The 17728-nt window shown below is 36.1% G+C and overlaps 1 protein-coding gene across 2 annotated transcripts; it reads right to left on the bottom strand.

Moving 5' to 3' along the window:
- Positions 1–5230: 5230 nt before the first annotated feature.
- LOC149154219 (P-loop NTPase domain-containing protein LPA1 homolog 2-like) lies at positions 5231–16763 on the bottom strand. Of its 2 annotated transcripts, none has more exons than XM_089438155.1 (8): positions 16298–16763; positions 15513–15707; positions 12839–13173; positions 11271–11352; positions 8954–9436; positions 8092–8823; positions 6119–6229; positions 5231–5921 (listed from the first exon to the last, which is right to left on the bottom strand). In XM_089438155.1, the coding sequence occupies exons 2-8, from the start codon at positions 15669–15671 to the stop codon at positions 5505–5507; spliced, it is 2319 nt and encodes a 772-aa protein (XP_089294281.1). In that variant the 5' UTR covers positions 15672–15707; positions 16298–16763; the 3' UTR covers positions 5231–5504. The 2 variants fall into 2 exon arrangements, with proteins under 2 accessions (XP_089294281.1, XP_089294282.1); XM_089438156.1 differs by having other exon boundaries at positions 16454–16763.
- Between the last annotated feature and the right edge of the window lie 965 nt (positions 16764–17728).

Here is a 17728-nt window from a genome sequence, read left to right as displayed (position 1 = left end):
AATTGTACCATAAGACAAATAAATTCATATCTCCATGAATACTTATCGGAATCGGATGATCTTTAGATCAATCCTACACCTCTCGATGAGAGGGATCCAAGAAAAATATCAGTTGCCATTAATAAGATGACCCACATGGAGTTTGGCCCTAGTTGCCAATTTTAACAATAACTCTTATTAGTGCCCCTCCTAATAGTGGAAGAAAAGAACCTCAATGGAGGTCACACTAAACTAGGGGCCAAAGATAATCTCTCGAGTGAAGTATAGGAAAAAGGGTACAATCAAGAGCGGTCAATCACCCAGCGTGGTTGATGATCCATATTAGTATGCCCCAAACATTAAATTAAAATCCTAGCATCCCTCAAGAAGTATACCAAATGGGAGAGAGCACTGACTGAAGCATAGGTGTAAAGCTCTAAAATAAAGTTATTTGTGGACCATCATAGGGCTATTGGCCGACCAATGGGGAGAAAACTTTTCTCCTAGGGTTTACCCATTTTTGGTGGGTAACACCTAGCACACACCATCTACAAATTCCATTAGGTGAAAAGACTTTTGGTTAACCAACAACCTTGTTTTCTGTTGCCATTATCTTCAAACTTCGAAAATTTGGATGTCCAAGTTGTTCATGCCAAAGTCTACTCATTGTCGATCTGTGCAACACAAGTATTCGATTCAACATTTGGTCGCAACAAGTCACAAAACCTATACAATCCATCCTTTGAGTTGAGAACCCCTTTAGCGACAATCAACCTGTCTTTACTCAAATATTTAACATAGAACTAATCTGACCAAAAAGCGACAATTTTACCAATCTATGTCAATTGGGAAAATTACAACAAATTCAACGCTCAATCTAAGCAAATGATTCTACGATGTCGACAAGGTACATCACCGTGACCAATAATGTCAAGAGCAAAATCATTTGCCAAATAAATATTTTGCTCAACAGCCTTATCCAAACAAGAAAACAAAGAAACAACCTTCACCATATCATGGGTGCACCTAGAATCTACTACTCATTCTATGCGGCGTGAACATGAAATGGTCGAGTTCTAAGGTGAAGTTGTCAACCGCTCAACCGGTTGTTCTCTAAGTTGACATGTTTCCTTCAAGTTACTTAACCTTATCCTCCAAATCATCATGAATTATTCTAGTGGGTTTTCTCCACATGGCCCTACTTTCCACAATAGTGGCATGTCTTCTTTTGATTCTTCATGGTTAATGCCAACCCATCACTCTTCCCTTTAGCTTTTTGGTCGAGACATTCCAACTTGCTTCCCCTCTTCTGATTCGACTTGCCACTTCCTTTGAGCAAGTGAGACCGATGTCTTCTTCCAAGCTTCCCTTCATCAAGTAGCCTTTATTTGTCCTTGATGTAGTCTTTACCATCTTCCTTGTGTGATCTCCAATTGGTGCAAAAAGAGGACCAAAGCACATCATTAGGTGTCCTTAGATTCATTAGGACAAGTTCAATAAGTTATTCCTCTTTCTTTGAAAACGTCTTCCTACATGCCCACGAGGCTTTGGATTAACAGTGAATGGGTGCATTGTTAAGGCACTCCTTGCGAAAGAGTCACTAGTTCAAATCCCCCGTGGGTGCGTACCCCAGATTTAATCAAAATAAATTCCCACATTCAGCCAACTTCAATTACAAGTCTTTAACATAAGCCAAATTGTCATCAATCCTTTCAATAGAATGGGCATCAAGAGATATCAACTCTTTCTCTAACTACATGACCTCACTTTCATCAACCCTATGAGCTTAGTCAATTCCACTCATATGAAAACAAGCAACATAAATCATAATGTCCTAGACGACCTCATCTTTCTTTCCGTCAATTAAAAAACTTCATGTAGTCATCCTTCATATATGGAATAGCAATCTTGGTATACTATCAGAGCCATTTTCTCTTCAATAAGGTTTCCATATCTATTGCCTAAACAACATAATTTTGTCCATCCAAAATTATAGGATCAATCTTGGAAGCAATTTTCAAATTTCCAATGGATCTAATCTCTTCTAAATTAGATTAGAACCAACAAATCAATCAACCAAGAGTCAATCACTATAAGATCAGACTCTGCGATTTGAAGAAAACAAGGCTAGGTCAAAACCAATAACTTTGATACCATGTTGAGAATTGAGGGAACCCAAGAATAGAGAATAGAAAACAAAATCTAAAAAATAAAGAAAATAGTAATTATAGTCCAAGAAGATGGGTGGTGTCTAAAGACACCATTACAACACTTGAGCACAACACATTGCAATTGGAACAACACAATGCATGATTTGTTTAACAATTATGTTCATCCATGGTATCATTTAACACATAAGATCCTTATAGTGTTCAAATTTAACCAATTTCCTTGAATTGTGGAAGATTCGATCCACAGATGAGCATTACCAACTTCAACTATTTTCATGAAATCCACGTTGTTTCATCAATTAGTCAACTATTCTAGTCGACCCAATTCTCATTGATTAATCGACTATTCAAGTCATCATGATCATCCAATTGATTCCTTCAACTGCACATTTCACTGTTTCGCTAGTCGACAATTCCATTGACTATGTCGTGTTAGTCGATTCTTCAACCAATTGTCTACAAAAACTCTAGAAGTGTGATAAACCAACATAACCTTAGGTTCCAACAAATAGAGCTTATTCAAAGGTGTAGTTGAACATCCTAGTGAGAGTAACACCTAGGAGTGCCAAGAAAATGGAGTCAACAAGTGGGTGGAATGTAGTTAAAATGAATCTGAAAGTGGACAAATGGATAGAACGCATGGATAACTAACCCTCAAAAATTGTGCAAGCTTTACCACCTCCTCAACTGTAACGACAAACATATATTATTTTTTTAATGTTGAATAGCCTCAACATATGTGCCAAAGGGGAATGCTACCCTCAAGTGGTAAACCACATGAATTTTAAGTTGCATTCCCTAGTGCTTTTTTACCTGCCTTTCTTTTTTCACTTTCTTATTTCTTACCTTATTTTTTAACTAAGACACTTAAGGAATGAGGTCTCAATTAAGGTTTAGAACATGGTAATAAATAAGCCAATAATTCAGTGGTTGGTTAACCTTAGGTTTGGTACCAATGAATCAACAATGAAAATATTCCCACTTTAGCATGTTCACACGCGGAAAAGGTGAAATAATGAAATATGTCAAATTAGAGGTTAGCGATGAAGGATAAAACTATATGAAAATGGATGAAATAAATCACAGGTGAAATAATGAAATATGTCAAATTAGAGGTTAGCGATGAAGGATAAAACTATATGAAAATGGATGAAATAAATCATACAACATCTAGGAGTGAGTAAATTATGAGATAGAGGTGTAATATGTAAAATGAAAAGGTGATGAAATAATGAAAGGTACCTCATAATGATAATGAAAGGGGAATGACATCGCAAACCACTAGAAAAGTACCCCACTAAGCTAGAAATCACAACTAAGAATAATAATTGTAACAATCAACCATAGAGTTGCACCTGTAACAAAACAGAGATAAACTAAAATGGTACAAACATTAACAATCAATCTGATAAGCCAAAATGAGTAAAAGGGCATGACAAACCATAGTTGATAGGATACTTTTTGTAGTGTTATTTTTACATATATGCAGATTTGAGAGGTACCATTTACCCCCTACTAGATTTATTTTATTGTATTTGCAGTTTTGTATAATATTTTACACCAGGCTGACATATATTGACATCAACATTATGGATGAATAATACAATCTCTTCAATACTAAGTTGTATAATACACCTCACTTTTCTCAGTGGAACAAAGAGTTCCTTTGGATGCTATAGGACATATCCAAAAGAAGCTGCATACTCGATAAAATTCGACATTGTAATCAGTTAATGGTGTAAACAACATTGCAAGAAAGAATATTTGTAGTTGATGATGTAAACAACATCGCAAGAATGAACATTAGATTTATTTTATTATATTTTTAGTTTTGTATAATATTTTATACTGAGCTGACATATGTAATGTTACAATCTCTTCGATACTAAGTTGCAGAATACACCTCACTTCTTAAGTGCAACAGACTTCCTTTGGATGCTATAGGACATCTCCAAAAGCAAACTGCATAAACGATCATATTCAATATTGTAATCAGTTAATGATATAATTTATAAACAACTCTGCAAGAACGAATATTTGTAGTTAGTTAATGATGTAAACAACGTTGCAAGAATGAATATTTGGGATTTAGGAATAGGTCTATGATTAGCCATTTAGTTGACACACCTTACAAATTTTGTACTTTCTTGATCATTTCTTTTAATGTAACTCTCTTACAGCTGCAATCTTATCACCGACTAACGATATTCTTCTTCGAGATCTGCTGCCAACTGCCCAATTTAATTACGTGAAGTCAAAATAATAGCCACCGGTTGAAAAAACTTGTGTAGGAGAAAATAACTTATAAATTTAAAACAAAAACTTTGGCAAAACAGAGAATCCATGCGGTAGTGCTTACCTCTAATCACAAAACGAAACATTGGTAAAAGAGAACCAACCTTGAATCCCCTACGTTTTGAAAGGCAAGTAGAATAAGCAACATACTTTCTTATCTTCCATAGGCATGACATGAGCTTCGGAGATATGGTGTGAGCTTTGAAGGCAAAGACTTACGGTTCTTCATTTGAAAAAAGAGGATATCAACACTTCTAGCTCAGCACCTCACAAATACATATAACATCTTCACCCAACGGTTTTGGCACCCATGTCTTCACTCTTTATGAGCTGCGCTTCAGTCCTGTAGTCTCCAAGAGACTAACCTTCAATGTAAAAGATTTAGTAGAGAATACATGACACACTCGAATCTCGTAAGAATGTGGGCTAAAGCTGATCGGATGGAAATTTTATTATAATGTAAGCTTTGGATTCCTCTTATCCGGCAGATATCTTGATGGCATGCATGATAATTTGGATTAGCAGTGCGACTCATTTCTCTTCGATGAAAATCCAATTCCTTTCCAAATAAGACTGTTATTTTATCAGTTGGAATGTTAAGCCAAAGATATAATAGTGAAAAGGGCATTGACGCTATCGAAAGAAGATAACTGATGCTCGGAGTAATGCTCGTCGGACCAATGTCTGGAGAATAGACAAGGCTATAAGGCCAAGTGATTAAAATAAAATAATAAGAAAATGAAAAATAAAACTTATGAACCATTGAAACCACATTGCTTTTCCAGTAACTGAAAATCAAAAGTAATGTTCCAATTTATGCAATCATCCAAGCTTCAACTCGGTTTCATAAAGGTGCATCAATTAACACCAAGTATTGCAAAACATTCCAGGCCTCATCTCAATTCCACTAGAGGTGCATTACTTACACCGTTGTTAAAATTTACAATCCGCAGGGGTGGAGAGTACGACATATTACTTGAAATATATCTATTTATACTAGACATCCTATTCTATCGTTGTGAACCGGGTCCGCGTGAAGCCCCAGACACAATCATTCCATTATACACAAACGTACTTTTCAAATGGAGGAACACTTTGAGATGGACTCTGTACCCTGTGAAGAAGTGAATCAAGGGAGCTTGGCTCTGTACTATTTGCAACAGCCTTACCCCTTAAATATTGTTCAGGTTTTACAGAAGAATCATTAGGAATCTGTTTAGAACACACGTGGGAATTCAAAGAAGATTCACATGTTAGACAATGAGAAACTATATGCTGAGAACAATTCTGCTGCTTCCCTTTATAAGAAGATACTCCCAAACTTTGGTTTTCAATTCCACGCATCATAAAATCTTCTCCAGTGTTTTCCTTGCAAGAATTGTCGGACCAATAGCCTCCATCCTGCCCATCGCAAATGGCCAAATCTTCATACTCTTCATCTGACCTTGCAGAACCCTCTTCCACAGACCCTTCCATCTGATACAGAAAAAAAAACATGCAAAGTGAGCCCGAAATGCTTCAAAACACCTCATTTTGAAACCAGGAATGACTTTAAACAGATTTCATTTGTTTCGACAGAGGATTATTTACTTCAGGATGCTTTTATTTTCAGTTAATTGTCACCTTTCCCATTTTCATGTCAAGGTAAAATAATTTAGTTAATAAGGATGCACCTCGTCTTGAATATCTCTGTTTTCTGCATCACTAAGATCTTCATCAGTGTCAACCTCAGGAGCCTCATCTGGTTCTTCATCACTAGTAGGTACTGGCATGTCTTCCGTAAGCTGAAATGATATAATTTATCCGAAAATTAGAAAAACAAATTTACCCACCTTAAAATACCAAAACTAAACCTCTATAGCTATGCACAATAAATGTGCAACAGCCGTTAATTTTATCCATAGCCATGTGTAATTATGATTTGCACGCATTAAAAAGTACATTATAAAAAGATGACAAAGATCTGCAATATTCATTAAAATAAGTTAGTGCAAGAGAAAGTGCACAGGTTGCAAAACCCATGCAGTTGATAGCTGTAGGATGTAGGCTTTAACAATACAATTCTGAAATGTAAATCACATTCGTGGACATTCTAACAAAATCTTGTTAGCTACTTCTGACCTCCGATCCCCATTTGAAGATGGGCTGTAACTACAGTGTAAGAATAAAATTAATTGTTTTGAAAAGAGAAATATATGCCACTGCAAAATATACCGATACATTAAATAGAGAAAAAAAATGTTGACTCTTTCAAAAAGACAGAATTTTATGGGACATTCAAAGGAAAACTCACTTAATTTTAAATATTACCATTGCATAACAATCTTAGAACAAAACCTAGGACTTCTAATATTTGTCAAGAGATTTGACTAGACATCTTATTTTAAACAATGGAGAAAACACATTGAAGGCAGATTGGTAACTAAAAAATAATGGTGAACCATGAAACACTATTGCTTCTCATCCGAGAAAAGTTGGTCATCACCCCATGGGCCTTCTGCCTTCACACAACATTGCTCCATCAGGCTTTCACCCATTGCAAAAAATTCCCCACCGGTGCCTCTCGTAGGAGTCTAGGCCGTGTCTCAGTCCCATTGGGGCTGATCATCCTCTTGGACCAACTACTGAGCATTGCCTTGGTAAGCCATTGCCTCACCAACAAACTAATCAGACTTGGCTCCCCCCTTTGCTCCTCAGCCTATGGGGTATTAACAGCCATTTCGAGCTGGCATTCCCTTCCCAAGGGGAGGTTCTTACGTGTTACTAATATCACTGGAGGGCCAATACCTAAACCTAACACTGTTCCAGAATCTTTCTGGTTGCTCATTTAAGAATTACAATCTTTAGCTCTAGAATCAAATCATGCTATTATATCTGAAAAAGACTTTCAGATAAATACAAGTTTGATTAGAATTTCCCTCTAAAATTCAGCACAACTCTCTTTCACAGGCACATAATCAATTAAAAAGTATGCAATCTCATAAGAATGCAGACAGATTTTCCTTATTTTAAAGAACTTGTATGCAATCCTAAATGAGCATTAATAATGGGAGGCCAGAAGAGATGACTAGATAGTCTTAGGTCTGAAGCTTGAAAGAACATAATAAGGAGACAATTATCAATGTGTTATTCACTGAGGCATTGTAGTCAAAAGCAGAAAGATGGCATCCATAATCACTCCATGTCATCATCATTAAAGAAACAATTTTCTCACACCAAAAATCTAAACTGCAGCTTATTTTGGACAAAAAGATTTTAATTTCTAACAAAGTTGAGGCTGCTTTGGTGAAAGTTGAAAACTGTAAAAAGAAAATAGTATTCATCCCAATTAGAAAATTCATCCTAGATATTATGAAATGGTATTCATAATACCTTCCCATCAGTATGATTAGATCTGTATAATATTCCATCATTTTGTAATCAATTTATCAGACAGTTCTGTGGGGAAACACAATTTACTTCCCATCATAGATGAGTCTTGCATTGGGAAAACATTTAAAATCATAAAAGAAAAACAGTCTAAACAACATAAACAGGAACAATCAAAAGCATAGAACTAGGAAAATAATATACAGCCAAAAGTTCTAGAAAGCATGTGTTTTTCTAGCTTGTAAAGCGAAGCAGCGCAGAAGATAAATATGAGTACCTCCTTTGCAGGCCGTCCTTCAGAATGCCTGGGTGAGCTTGAACATGAAGAATAGTAACGACTACCAGTTTCAGTACCATCTGCCCTTGAACCATCTATGCTACTAGCATGGCTAGTGCCTCCAGTGTCATTAGGCCACGCACTAATACCAAAATTGCCAAATTGAAGATTTACAGGCTCTGCCTTCCCAACTTGAAGAGGTCCATACAAAGGATTTCCAACACCACTTTCAGTTCCATTGTGGTCATTATTATCAATTGATTCAAATGGCCAAGCCTTTGCAACAGATCCATCCGTATTAACAAGTGCCATAAGGTGGCGCTGGGACCCTTGCCTCTGAATAAGTTGAAACATCCCCTTTGAACTAACTGAATTAGCAGCACACTGATTTCTATATTCTTCTTCTACTACACTAACTGTATTTGTAGTGTGGTCATAGAGTTGTTCACCTGCACTACGCCTACGTAAACAGCTAAAAACTGTCGCATGTATAGCAGCAACGCTCCTATCCACATTAGTATTGTTGACCTTTGGAATTAAATGTTTATCAGCTCGTTTGCACAAGTAATCTTGGATTGTCCGTATATTGCGGATATATTTCACATATTTGTTCCTTGCAGGATCTAGGGTCATATATTTTGCACGGACTGCAAAACGTTCTAAGTGTTTATCTTCACTTGCAATATAAATCACAAATGGTATTATTGAAGGATGTTTTTTCATAAGCCCCATCTGTCAGATTCCAGAAAGGAACTATCAGTTCAAATAGTATTTCAAAAAAACACATATGACAACTTTATGTGCACACGCCCAGTAATAAAAAGAGTACTTCGAAATGCATATAGCACAGACAGAAGCTTACCATAAAATTAAGGCTTAAATGCACACCTTCAACCACTACAGATTCCTTCCTCTCTTCCCATGCAGTTATTAACCTGTCCAGGCTGTCCATTACCATCTCACTTTGGGCTTTATATCCTTCAACTGCCAGACATCTAGGCCCTATTGCTTCGATCCCAATAGTAGCTTCAGATCCCTTTGCATTATCAAAAGGTTCGAATCTGCTTGCCTTTTTGGTCAAAGTTAAATCTTGCATGCCCAGTTCATCTTTGTTGGATAATAAACTAGACCCCTGAGTGACAGGCTGCCCATTTACAGACATGCCTGCAAGCTTCTTTGCTTTCTTTTTTGCCTTGGATTCTGCTACAGCAACTGGATCTAGAAACTCTCCGGCATGGTATGTTGAAGCCCACAGCAAAGGATTTTCCTTCTCATCTGAAAAACTCCTCATCATGTGCCGTATTGAATCAGTAGATACAACTGTCGTAATTCCGAGTCTACTAGCCTGTAGAAACAGTGTCACTTTTCAAAGCAGTTAGCAATAAGAATCACATGTAGGCATGCATCAGTAATAAAACTAGGAAGTAGGGTTAAAATGCTACACCACATGGCACAAACTACATAGTACGAATATGTGGGAGGAGATAGGTTCTATAGAAAACTGAAATATACAAAGTGTACTAGCTATACAAAGCATTAATTCTTGTAAAAGGAACCAAAGGAGAATTATGTTGGGTAACTTGATGAAGCCATCCCATAAATTATAGTAATAACAACTTTTAATTTTAAACCATGCATTAAAACTATATACATCTGTTGAATTGTACGTTATCTCAATCAGAGATAGCTACATTAGTTGGACTAGTAATCCTTTCTTGCAATAAAATATAAAAATGGTTTCTTGCTCAATTATTAAATATAACATGTAGATATGCACACCTATGTTCCTATTTTACTGAAAATAGTAATACAATCTCTACATTAAATGGTTCAATATGTAGATCACAACATAAGATCCATCATCTATTACCAGTGAATTTCTGCATCACCAAAATATCACTTTCTTTCTTTTAATCACTAGCTCTACACTAAATGATTCAACATGTGAATCACAACATAAGATCCATATCTGTTACCAGTGAATTTCTGCATTACTAAACTATCACCTTCTTAAATTAATTATGCACCCCTGTACCCAAAGGGACCAAAAGACAATTTATGAAGCACATAACAGAACTTTCTGTCTTGCCTTAAGAAAGGGAAGAAGATTGTTAAAAAGCAATGATGTATGTAGTAATCTATTAAAGCTCTAACATGTCAGGTGGCTGCATTCAAGTAAACATAATTGCAAGAAGCAAAAATCTCCAACAATTCAGGGATTGAAAGTTGAAACTTCACAGATAAAGCAGGTAGTGGCAATTGAAGATGAATGTGCCTCAAAAAATTTCTAAAGTAAACATGCAACAAAAGTAATTGTGCTGCACCACTTTCTTCCTTGCCCAGACAAATTGGAAAACATGAGCTCAGACTCATTGTTGCTTGCAGCAGGAGCCACATAAAATAATACATTGAAAACATATGTTGCAAGCTAGAGCTCAGCTACATAGCACTAAAATCACAGAGCAATGGTAAATCTGAATGTAGTGTTAAAAGCAGTGCTGTAGCATTCATAGCTTGCTCATTAACCTCTCTTCACAGGCTTAAACTCAATGCAACTTTTTTTCCCTGGGACAATTTCAGGATCTAAAATCTAGAAACTTTAACCTTGTATAATTTGGGTTGCTATATAAGAACCAAACACAATAACCTCCAGTGTGTGTTCCCAACGTTTAGTCCTATATTACATACCATCAGAACAATGCTAACATTCATACTCATAATAAGGGCCCCAGCAACTTGCTGACATGGTATGAAGCATTCATGATTCACACAATTGATCAATGGCCCCCTTTTAGATGAACTTCCAATTTTGCACACATTCACATCAAAATGCAAATGAGTGTAGCATTAACTACCATCCACATGTGTTTGATGTTTTACAGATCATGCATTATCATCTTTTAGATAGCATGACATTTAAAAAATTACTTTCTTAAACTGCAAAGACTTCAAATGAAAGGGTTTAATGTGTCTCGGTAAAGTTTCTCATGCCATGAAGACCAATGACATCTTAATAGAAATCTACAAATGTGCCCTCAAACCCATTTTTTGGCTCCATTGACTTGTTACATATGGCTAAAACCACATCCACATATGTTATGACTCAACAACCATATTTTTAATAGATTAATTGCAAGTTTTTCTTCAATCTAAAACGCAAGATTGTTCTGAGAAAATACCAGTAAAGCAGACAAAGTCGACTTGCCACAACCACTTGTACCACAAAGTAAAATTGTCATTGATTCCTTCCGTTCACGTATCCTGGAGAGAGATAAAAGCATATTTCAAATAAGAATAAAACTTGTAGAACTTCGTACCTTTCAAAACTTATGTCAGAAGTGATACAAATAGAAAATCACAATGCAGACTGATATTTATAATCTAGAGACATGCCATTGCATAATCAGGAATGACAATTATATTTTGAAATAATGGTCAAACATATTTTGTCATTCAGTTCAAATAATTTTTAATTACCAAAGTAAAGAATATATTCTTCAAAACCCCACTTCATTGTCACTTCTCCCCTCTATAAAACTTCACTGCAAACTCCATAGAAAAAACCTTCTTATTACCCTGAATGGCTCGTCAAACTCAATCAAGCCTAAGCAGCCTTGCTCTAAGCATCAGAATCGATATAGTATATTATGTACCAATAGTCATGGACCACGGTAGCTTTAATAATCTACAATATCTAATGACAATGGAGGAACAACTTATAAAGTCATAATGCATAAGTATCAATTCAGCCACTTGGGGAAAATGTTAAACACGTATAGGCTAAACACAACCAACTAAACACATCAACAATAAAAAATGGTGATAGATCACATATAGGCTATGGCTGAGTCACTAACCCTTTCTCAACTAAAATATGGAAACAATATAACAGTGTATTTTCCTAAACAGGTATGGATATCAGAAACACCCTTTCAAAATTCTATGAATTGAAAAAATGGCATAATATATATATATATATATATATACATATGAATCAAATTCTGTTGTTCCTTGTTTTCTTTTTTCTTTCGATTTTTAAATTGTAGGCAGGCCTCATGCCACTTGGCAAACATAACAATAAAAAAAAATGTTTTGGAGGGGCTTGTCAAGTTGGTGAAAGTGGAGTGCTGATAATGCTCCCACCAGGTTCCAGGGTTCCCCGGCAACATGTTTGCCCCCTATGGGTCGCTTGTGCTTGTGCTGCTACTGCTAAGCAAAATGGATACTCTTACAGCTTGTCCAAAAAATTACTTTGATGTATTGAAACAACCAGGACGCACTACAAAGGCACTTCACAAGAGATGGCCAGGAAACATTTCGAGGGCATTTCCAGTCATCCAATACATATTTCCCTACAAGCAGAATTCCCATGGATGGAAAGAGTGGAAAACTCATTTCAGTGACTTTTTCCTCCAACAAATAAGTTCTGTCTATTGGACATTTTTAATAATAGATTATTGATACCTTAGTTATATAAACTATCCTCTCTAATTAATTAATCATTAAAACAGACAAAATAAAACTGCTCGCAAGTAGCATAAGAATTTCAGAAGCACTGATAAGATAGAAAATAAACGAATGATTCAGCAGGAAAGGAATTGTTTGTATCTAAATCTAGCAGCTTCTATACATTTTAAAATGGTTTCCCAAAATCCAATGGAGGCCCATGAAATGAATTAAATGAGAAAATACATTACATGTGGAAAAGCAGAGAGACAATATCCAAAAAAAAATTATGATACAGCACCTGCATGCTAGAACCAAGTCAGCTCTTTTGTTAGGTCCAACATATTTGTACTCAGCAAGGGCATCACAAACAACATCCAAAAACTTGTCTCTTTTAACAATCACTGTAGTCCGCCTTTTGTACAACTGGAATGGTTTATTGTCATTTTCATTATCCTTCTCATTATTGGATTCTTTGTCACCTTGTCCTTCCATCAAGTAGCCATCGATAAGGCCATCGTTTTCACTCTCTGAAGATTTCTGAGAAAGGTTAGAGAATGGATGCTTATTCTTTGCCAAATATATTCCATTGCTTGAACTTTCATCTCTCATAACCTCGAAGACCCTTTTACTAATCTGTAGATTAGAACAAAGAAGTATGCAGTCAGCAAAACAGAGAATGCCTTACCCACCGGCCTAAGGAAAATAGTAAAATGTAGTTAAATGTTAGGGTATACGGAAAATGGAAAAGAATACTTTTAGAAATGATTTAGTATACAGTTCCCTACTTATAACCAAAAATAACATGCTTATAAGGATAAAATCAAGAACTAGACAACGCAAAGTAGATAAAAGAAGGTTTGAGGGTAGCATTTTTGGACCTCTTGTCTCATGGGGATTCACATCAACATGATAAAACTAAAAACAGGAAAATGTGCTCAATATAGCGTGTGAGGCCCTAGTTAGGTCTTTTTCCTTTCCAGGAAAGAGTGAGCATGTGAATCAGCCACTGCCTTCAGTCACAAAGCCTTAAAAGTAGTCACAAATAGATGACGAAGTTAGAAAAGCAATCTCCACACAAAGACCAACAACCTCCAATCCAAAAGGTTGAACAAAATCTAGAAGTGCAAATAAAGAAACAAGAACTGTAGGGCAATCAAAATAATCAAGAACAGCCACCATGAATCTAAGAGTCTCCACGCTAAGCAATTTAACATAGCAACAAAAAAGGAGAGGCAAACATCTAAAAAATAATATCAATGTAACATGAATTCTAAACAGGAATGGAAGGGAAATCCCTTGTTCCCAAGAGATAACAAAAATTATCCTATGATTTTCTCCTCTCTTCATGATAATGTAGCTATAGAAAACAACTTTGGAGTATAGACTTTCATTCAGAAGCAATCTGAAGGCAGAACAAATGACGACAGCTTAATTCAGAATAAATAAATAAAAAAAAGCAACAATCTTGAACAAACAAACTCAAACAAATTTGTGGCAGAGATAAATACAACTATGTCCAAACCCCAATGGCACCGGACATGGCAAATGAGGATGTAGCTGGTAGAGAGGCAACGAAAAAGAATTACAACATCATGCATACGAATAATCCATATTCAAGCACCAACAACGGCAGAGAAACACAAATAAAGATGTGGTTGACATAGCAAAATAATCGTAGTGGAAGAATGCAAGGAGGATGTAACACAAATAACGATGCATGTGACATGAAGGTGTAGTAAAACAATAGGGTGTGGAGAAGAGCATAATAGGAAAACAAAGGCAGAGGCAGAACATATACTAGCACAATTGAAGAAAGAGATAGAAGGGGAAAATTAAAGAGCAACCAATAAAATAGTGAAATTGAGATAACAGCAGGATCATTCCCAAGTAGTCCCTTGCATCAGTATAAGCCCACATAATGATATAATATATATGAAGTATAAATATAAGACAAATGCCAAGAAAAATAACTTTAATCGAAAAGACAATCACAGAAAAACCGCTAACAATCAGGAACATTGCCAATATTGCTAAATTGCTGACTGAGAATAGACCTTTAAGAATTTCGATAAGAAATGATCGATAGCTCATTATGGAAAGAATTATTCATTTGCATTATAAGCATTACAGAAACTAAACCCCGGGATAAAAAAGGCACTGGTCACAATCTCTGTAAAGATAAGAAAAAGCCAACGACCTGTAAACAAGTAATTAAATAGTAATATACCAGCTAAAGAGAGGAGACGAATCACACTTCCTGCAAAGCAAGCTTGTTATTATTGTCAATTAACCAGAGGCTACAAGATATCTATGTCAAACAGAAACTATCTACAGAGTAGTATCACAAATCATAAAGAAAATCAGTTTTAAAAAAAAAAAGTTATCAAACAGAACCTTCTAAAAAACAGATATGCAAATGAAACAAGAGTCTCTGTAAAGATAAGAAAAAGCCAAAGACATATGCAAATACTTAGTACGTAAATACCAGCAAAAGAGAGGACACGAATCACACTTCCTCCAAAGCAAACTTGTTATTGGTAACAATTAAAAAGAGGCTACAAAGAAGATATATATGCCAAACAGAAGCTATTTGCAGAGTAGGATCAGAAATCAGCTGAATATAAAAGATACCAAAGAAAACCTTCTAAAAACAGATATTCACATGAAACGAGAGAAACCCTTGTTGAACATGCGAAATAACATATAGATTTGGTGAGCGGACATCCACAAGACCTAAAACCTACAACAGCGAGATTTTCAACAAGTCTTAGGCAACCCAAAAGGGTGATTCTCAGGGATATTTATAACATAAAATCCGAATTTAAAGCCCCAAAACTGAGAAGGTAACTGGAACAAAGAGACTTAAAACACAAGTCTATACAAGAAATAGAGAATCGACAGTCCTTTCATGAAACCTGCACACGAACATTCAGAAAATAAATACTAACAAAACAAAGCAGAAAGCAAATCACCTTGAAAGAGTGACGTGGCTTGCATCCCATAAGTTGTAAGGTACACTGTAAGACAGAACGAGTATACCGAAATGACAAATTCGCATGTTCAGCTCCCTGGCTCGTTGCGCTATCTTCATCACTTACAATAATATAAAGAAGTTTTGGAGCTTCCGCCATTCTGTTAAGAATAACAACCGCTACAGTCACTTATACCTGTTAAATAGCACAGCAACCGAGCCGAAATCAAGCTTCCTCCACAAATAGCTATAGCATCCATCAAATTTATAGAGGAAAAGAGAGAAATGTCTTAAGAAAATTCCCTATATTTAAATAGATCACAATATATGCCAGGAGCCTTTATACGCATAAAACATTTTCAATCGATGCACGGCTATTGAAGGCATGAAAAAGCCTCTTGTTTAAGTAGCCAACAGTCACTCTACAAACCGGATCAATGTTAAAATCCTTCGGTTAAAGGCCAATAGTGTGTGCATTATCACTCACCTTTAAGATGATTGCACTCTAAACCAGCCGAAATTGTTTTTTAAAAACGGCTTGTAAATAACAGTATAACGCATTTCAGAATTTTCTTTTTTCATAAAGCAAACACGCACAGATATCTAGAGAACTGGCTGGCGCGAGGCAGACTTTTAAAGAAACTTGAATTTTCTCCAAATAACACACAAAGTTTGACAGAGCACCAGCCAGGCTTTAAAGAAAACTGAGTTTTTCGATAAAACATAAAAACCTGGCAAATTTAGCACAAAGCTGGCAAAATCCTATCAAGAACTCTGCGAACTTACCAGAACACGGGGGGGTATAATTGCTGACATAGCAATGCAGGTTCTGCAAAGCTCGAATTAATGTGACAGTGATCCTTCAGAGGCTCGGACACCCGATTCGATGAAGACAAAAACTGATAGCATTCAGAAGCTTTTGCCTTAAGTTTGAAAACTTACTAGTTCTAATGCAGCTTCTGTTGTTGCCGCCTTGTATGGCTACGTCTCGGGTTCGAAGCTCGTCGCCTTTAAATGAGAAAAAGATCCTGAAATCTGAGGCGATTCGCGGTAAGGTTTCGAGGGTGCAATGGAGATCCATCGATGCAAATTCGTGGTGTTAATAATAATGGCTCCTCTTGCACCACCATTAGTACACCTCCTCCTCCTCTCCTCCACGCTCCCCAACGCAGGACCCTCCACCCGTCTCGCTGTTGCGGTTCCGATTCCCTGCTAATTCATCTTGACTAATTAAATTTCAGCTCTATTAATTAAATTTATCGAGCTCTTTGTCGCTCCTGAGGTTAAAAGCCCGATTTGAAGGGAGACTTTAAATGTGTTAAGCGGAGTCAATGTTGGAGAGTCGTCACTTCAAATGCCATTACCTGACGGTAGTCGTCCGGTTGAATTCGACCGTGATTGACGGGGCAGGAGGTAAACCTCGATAGTCTTAAAGTTTTAAATTATGTTTTGATATTGCCGACGTTGAGTTTCGAACCCCTGACCCCCTGTGGGCCATAAACATGGGGGAGCGATCAAGCTTGAAACCTTCCAAAAGCTCCTTTCCTCATACATATGTTCTTTTAATTTTATTTTAGCCAAAAACAACTTTGGAAGCCTTCGAAAAGTCATTTATTTTTCATTTAAATATGTTTTTTTTTCTTTATTTTATGTTAGGAATGTTACTTATTTTAAATTCAGGGGAGGGAAATTATGGCAATTGATATCAACGTTGAAGCCTTATCTCCATTTGATAACTTTATCATGGGGATTGGGGATTAAGATGCTTTTGGGTGTCAAATTGCAGTGGGTACATACATGAAATCTCTATTATATTGTTGGTTGGATGTCACTTGCATAGCATTTTGATTTGATGTTTGAGTTAAAAAGTTATATTCATAAAAAAATGTTTACTAATGTTAAAGGGTTAGTTAGTGTTAAATTGTGTTTTATTGCAGGAATGTTATTTATTTAAAATTTAAGGGAGGGAAATTATGGTAATGGATATAGACTGTGAAGTCTTATTTCTATTATCACTTTATCATAGGGATTAAGATGTTTTGGGTGTCAAATTGGAGTGGGTACATACATGAAATCTTTATTATATTTTATTTGGGGATAGGGATTTATATTTTATTTGGGGACAGGGAGAGTACTTGCACAATATTTTGATTTGGTGTTTTAGTTAAAAAGTTTTATTTATAAAAGTATTTAATAATGTTAAATGGTTAGTTAGTT

The sequence above is a fragment of the Pinus tabuliformis genome, chromosome 9 (assembly GCF_031772625.1).
Source record: "Pinus tabuliformis cultivar Carrire ecotype Pingquan chromosome 9, CPIR1, whole genome shotgun sequence".
NCBI classification, from domain to species: Eukaryota; Viridiplantae; Streptophyta; class Pinopsida; order Pinales; family Pinaceae; genus Pinus; species Pinus tabuliformis.
Note: the sequence above shows the minus strand (reverse complement) of the source record. Positions and strands in the feature narration are given on the sequence as shown.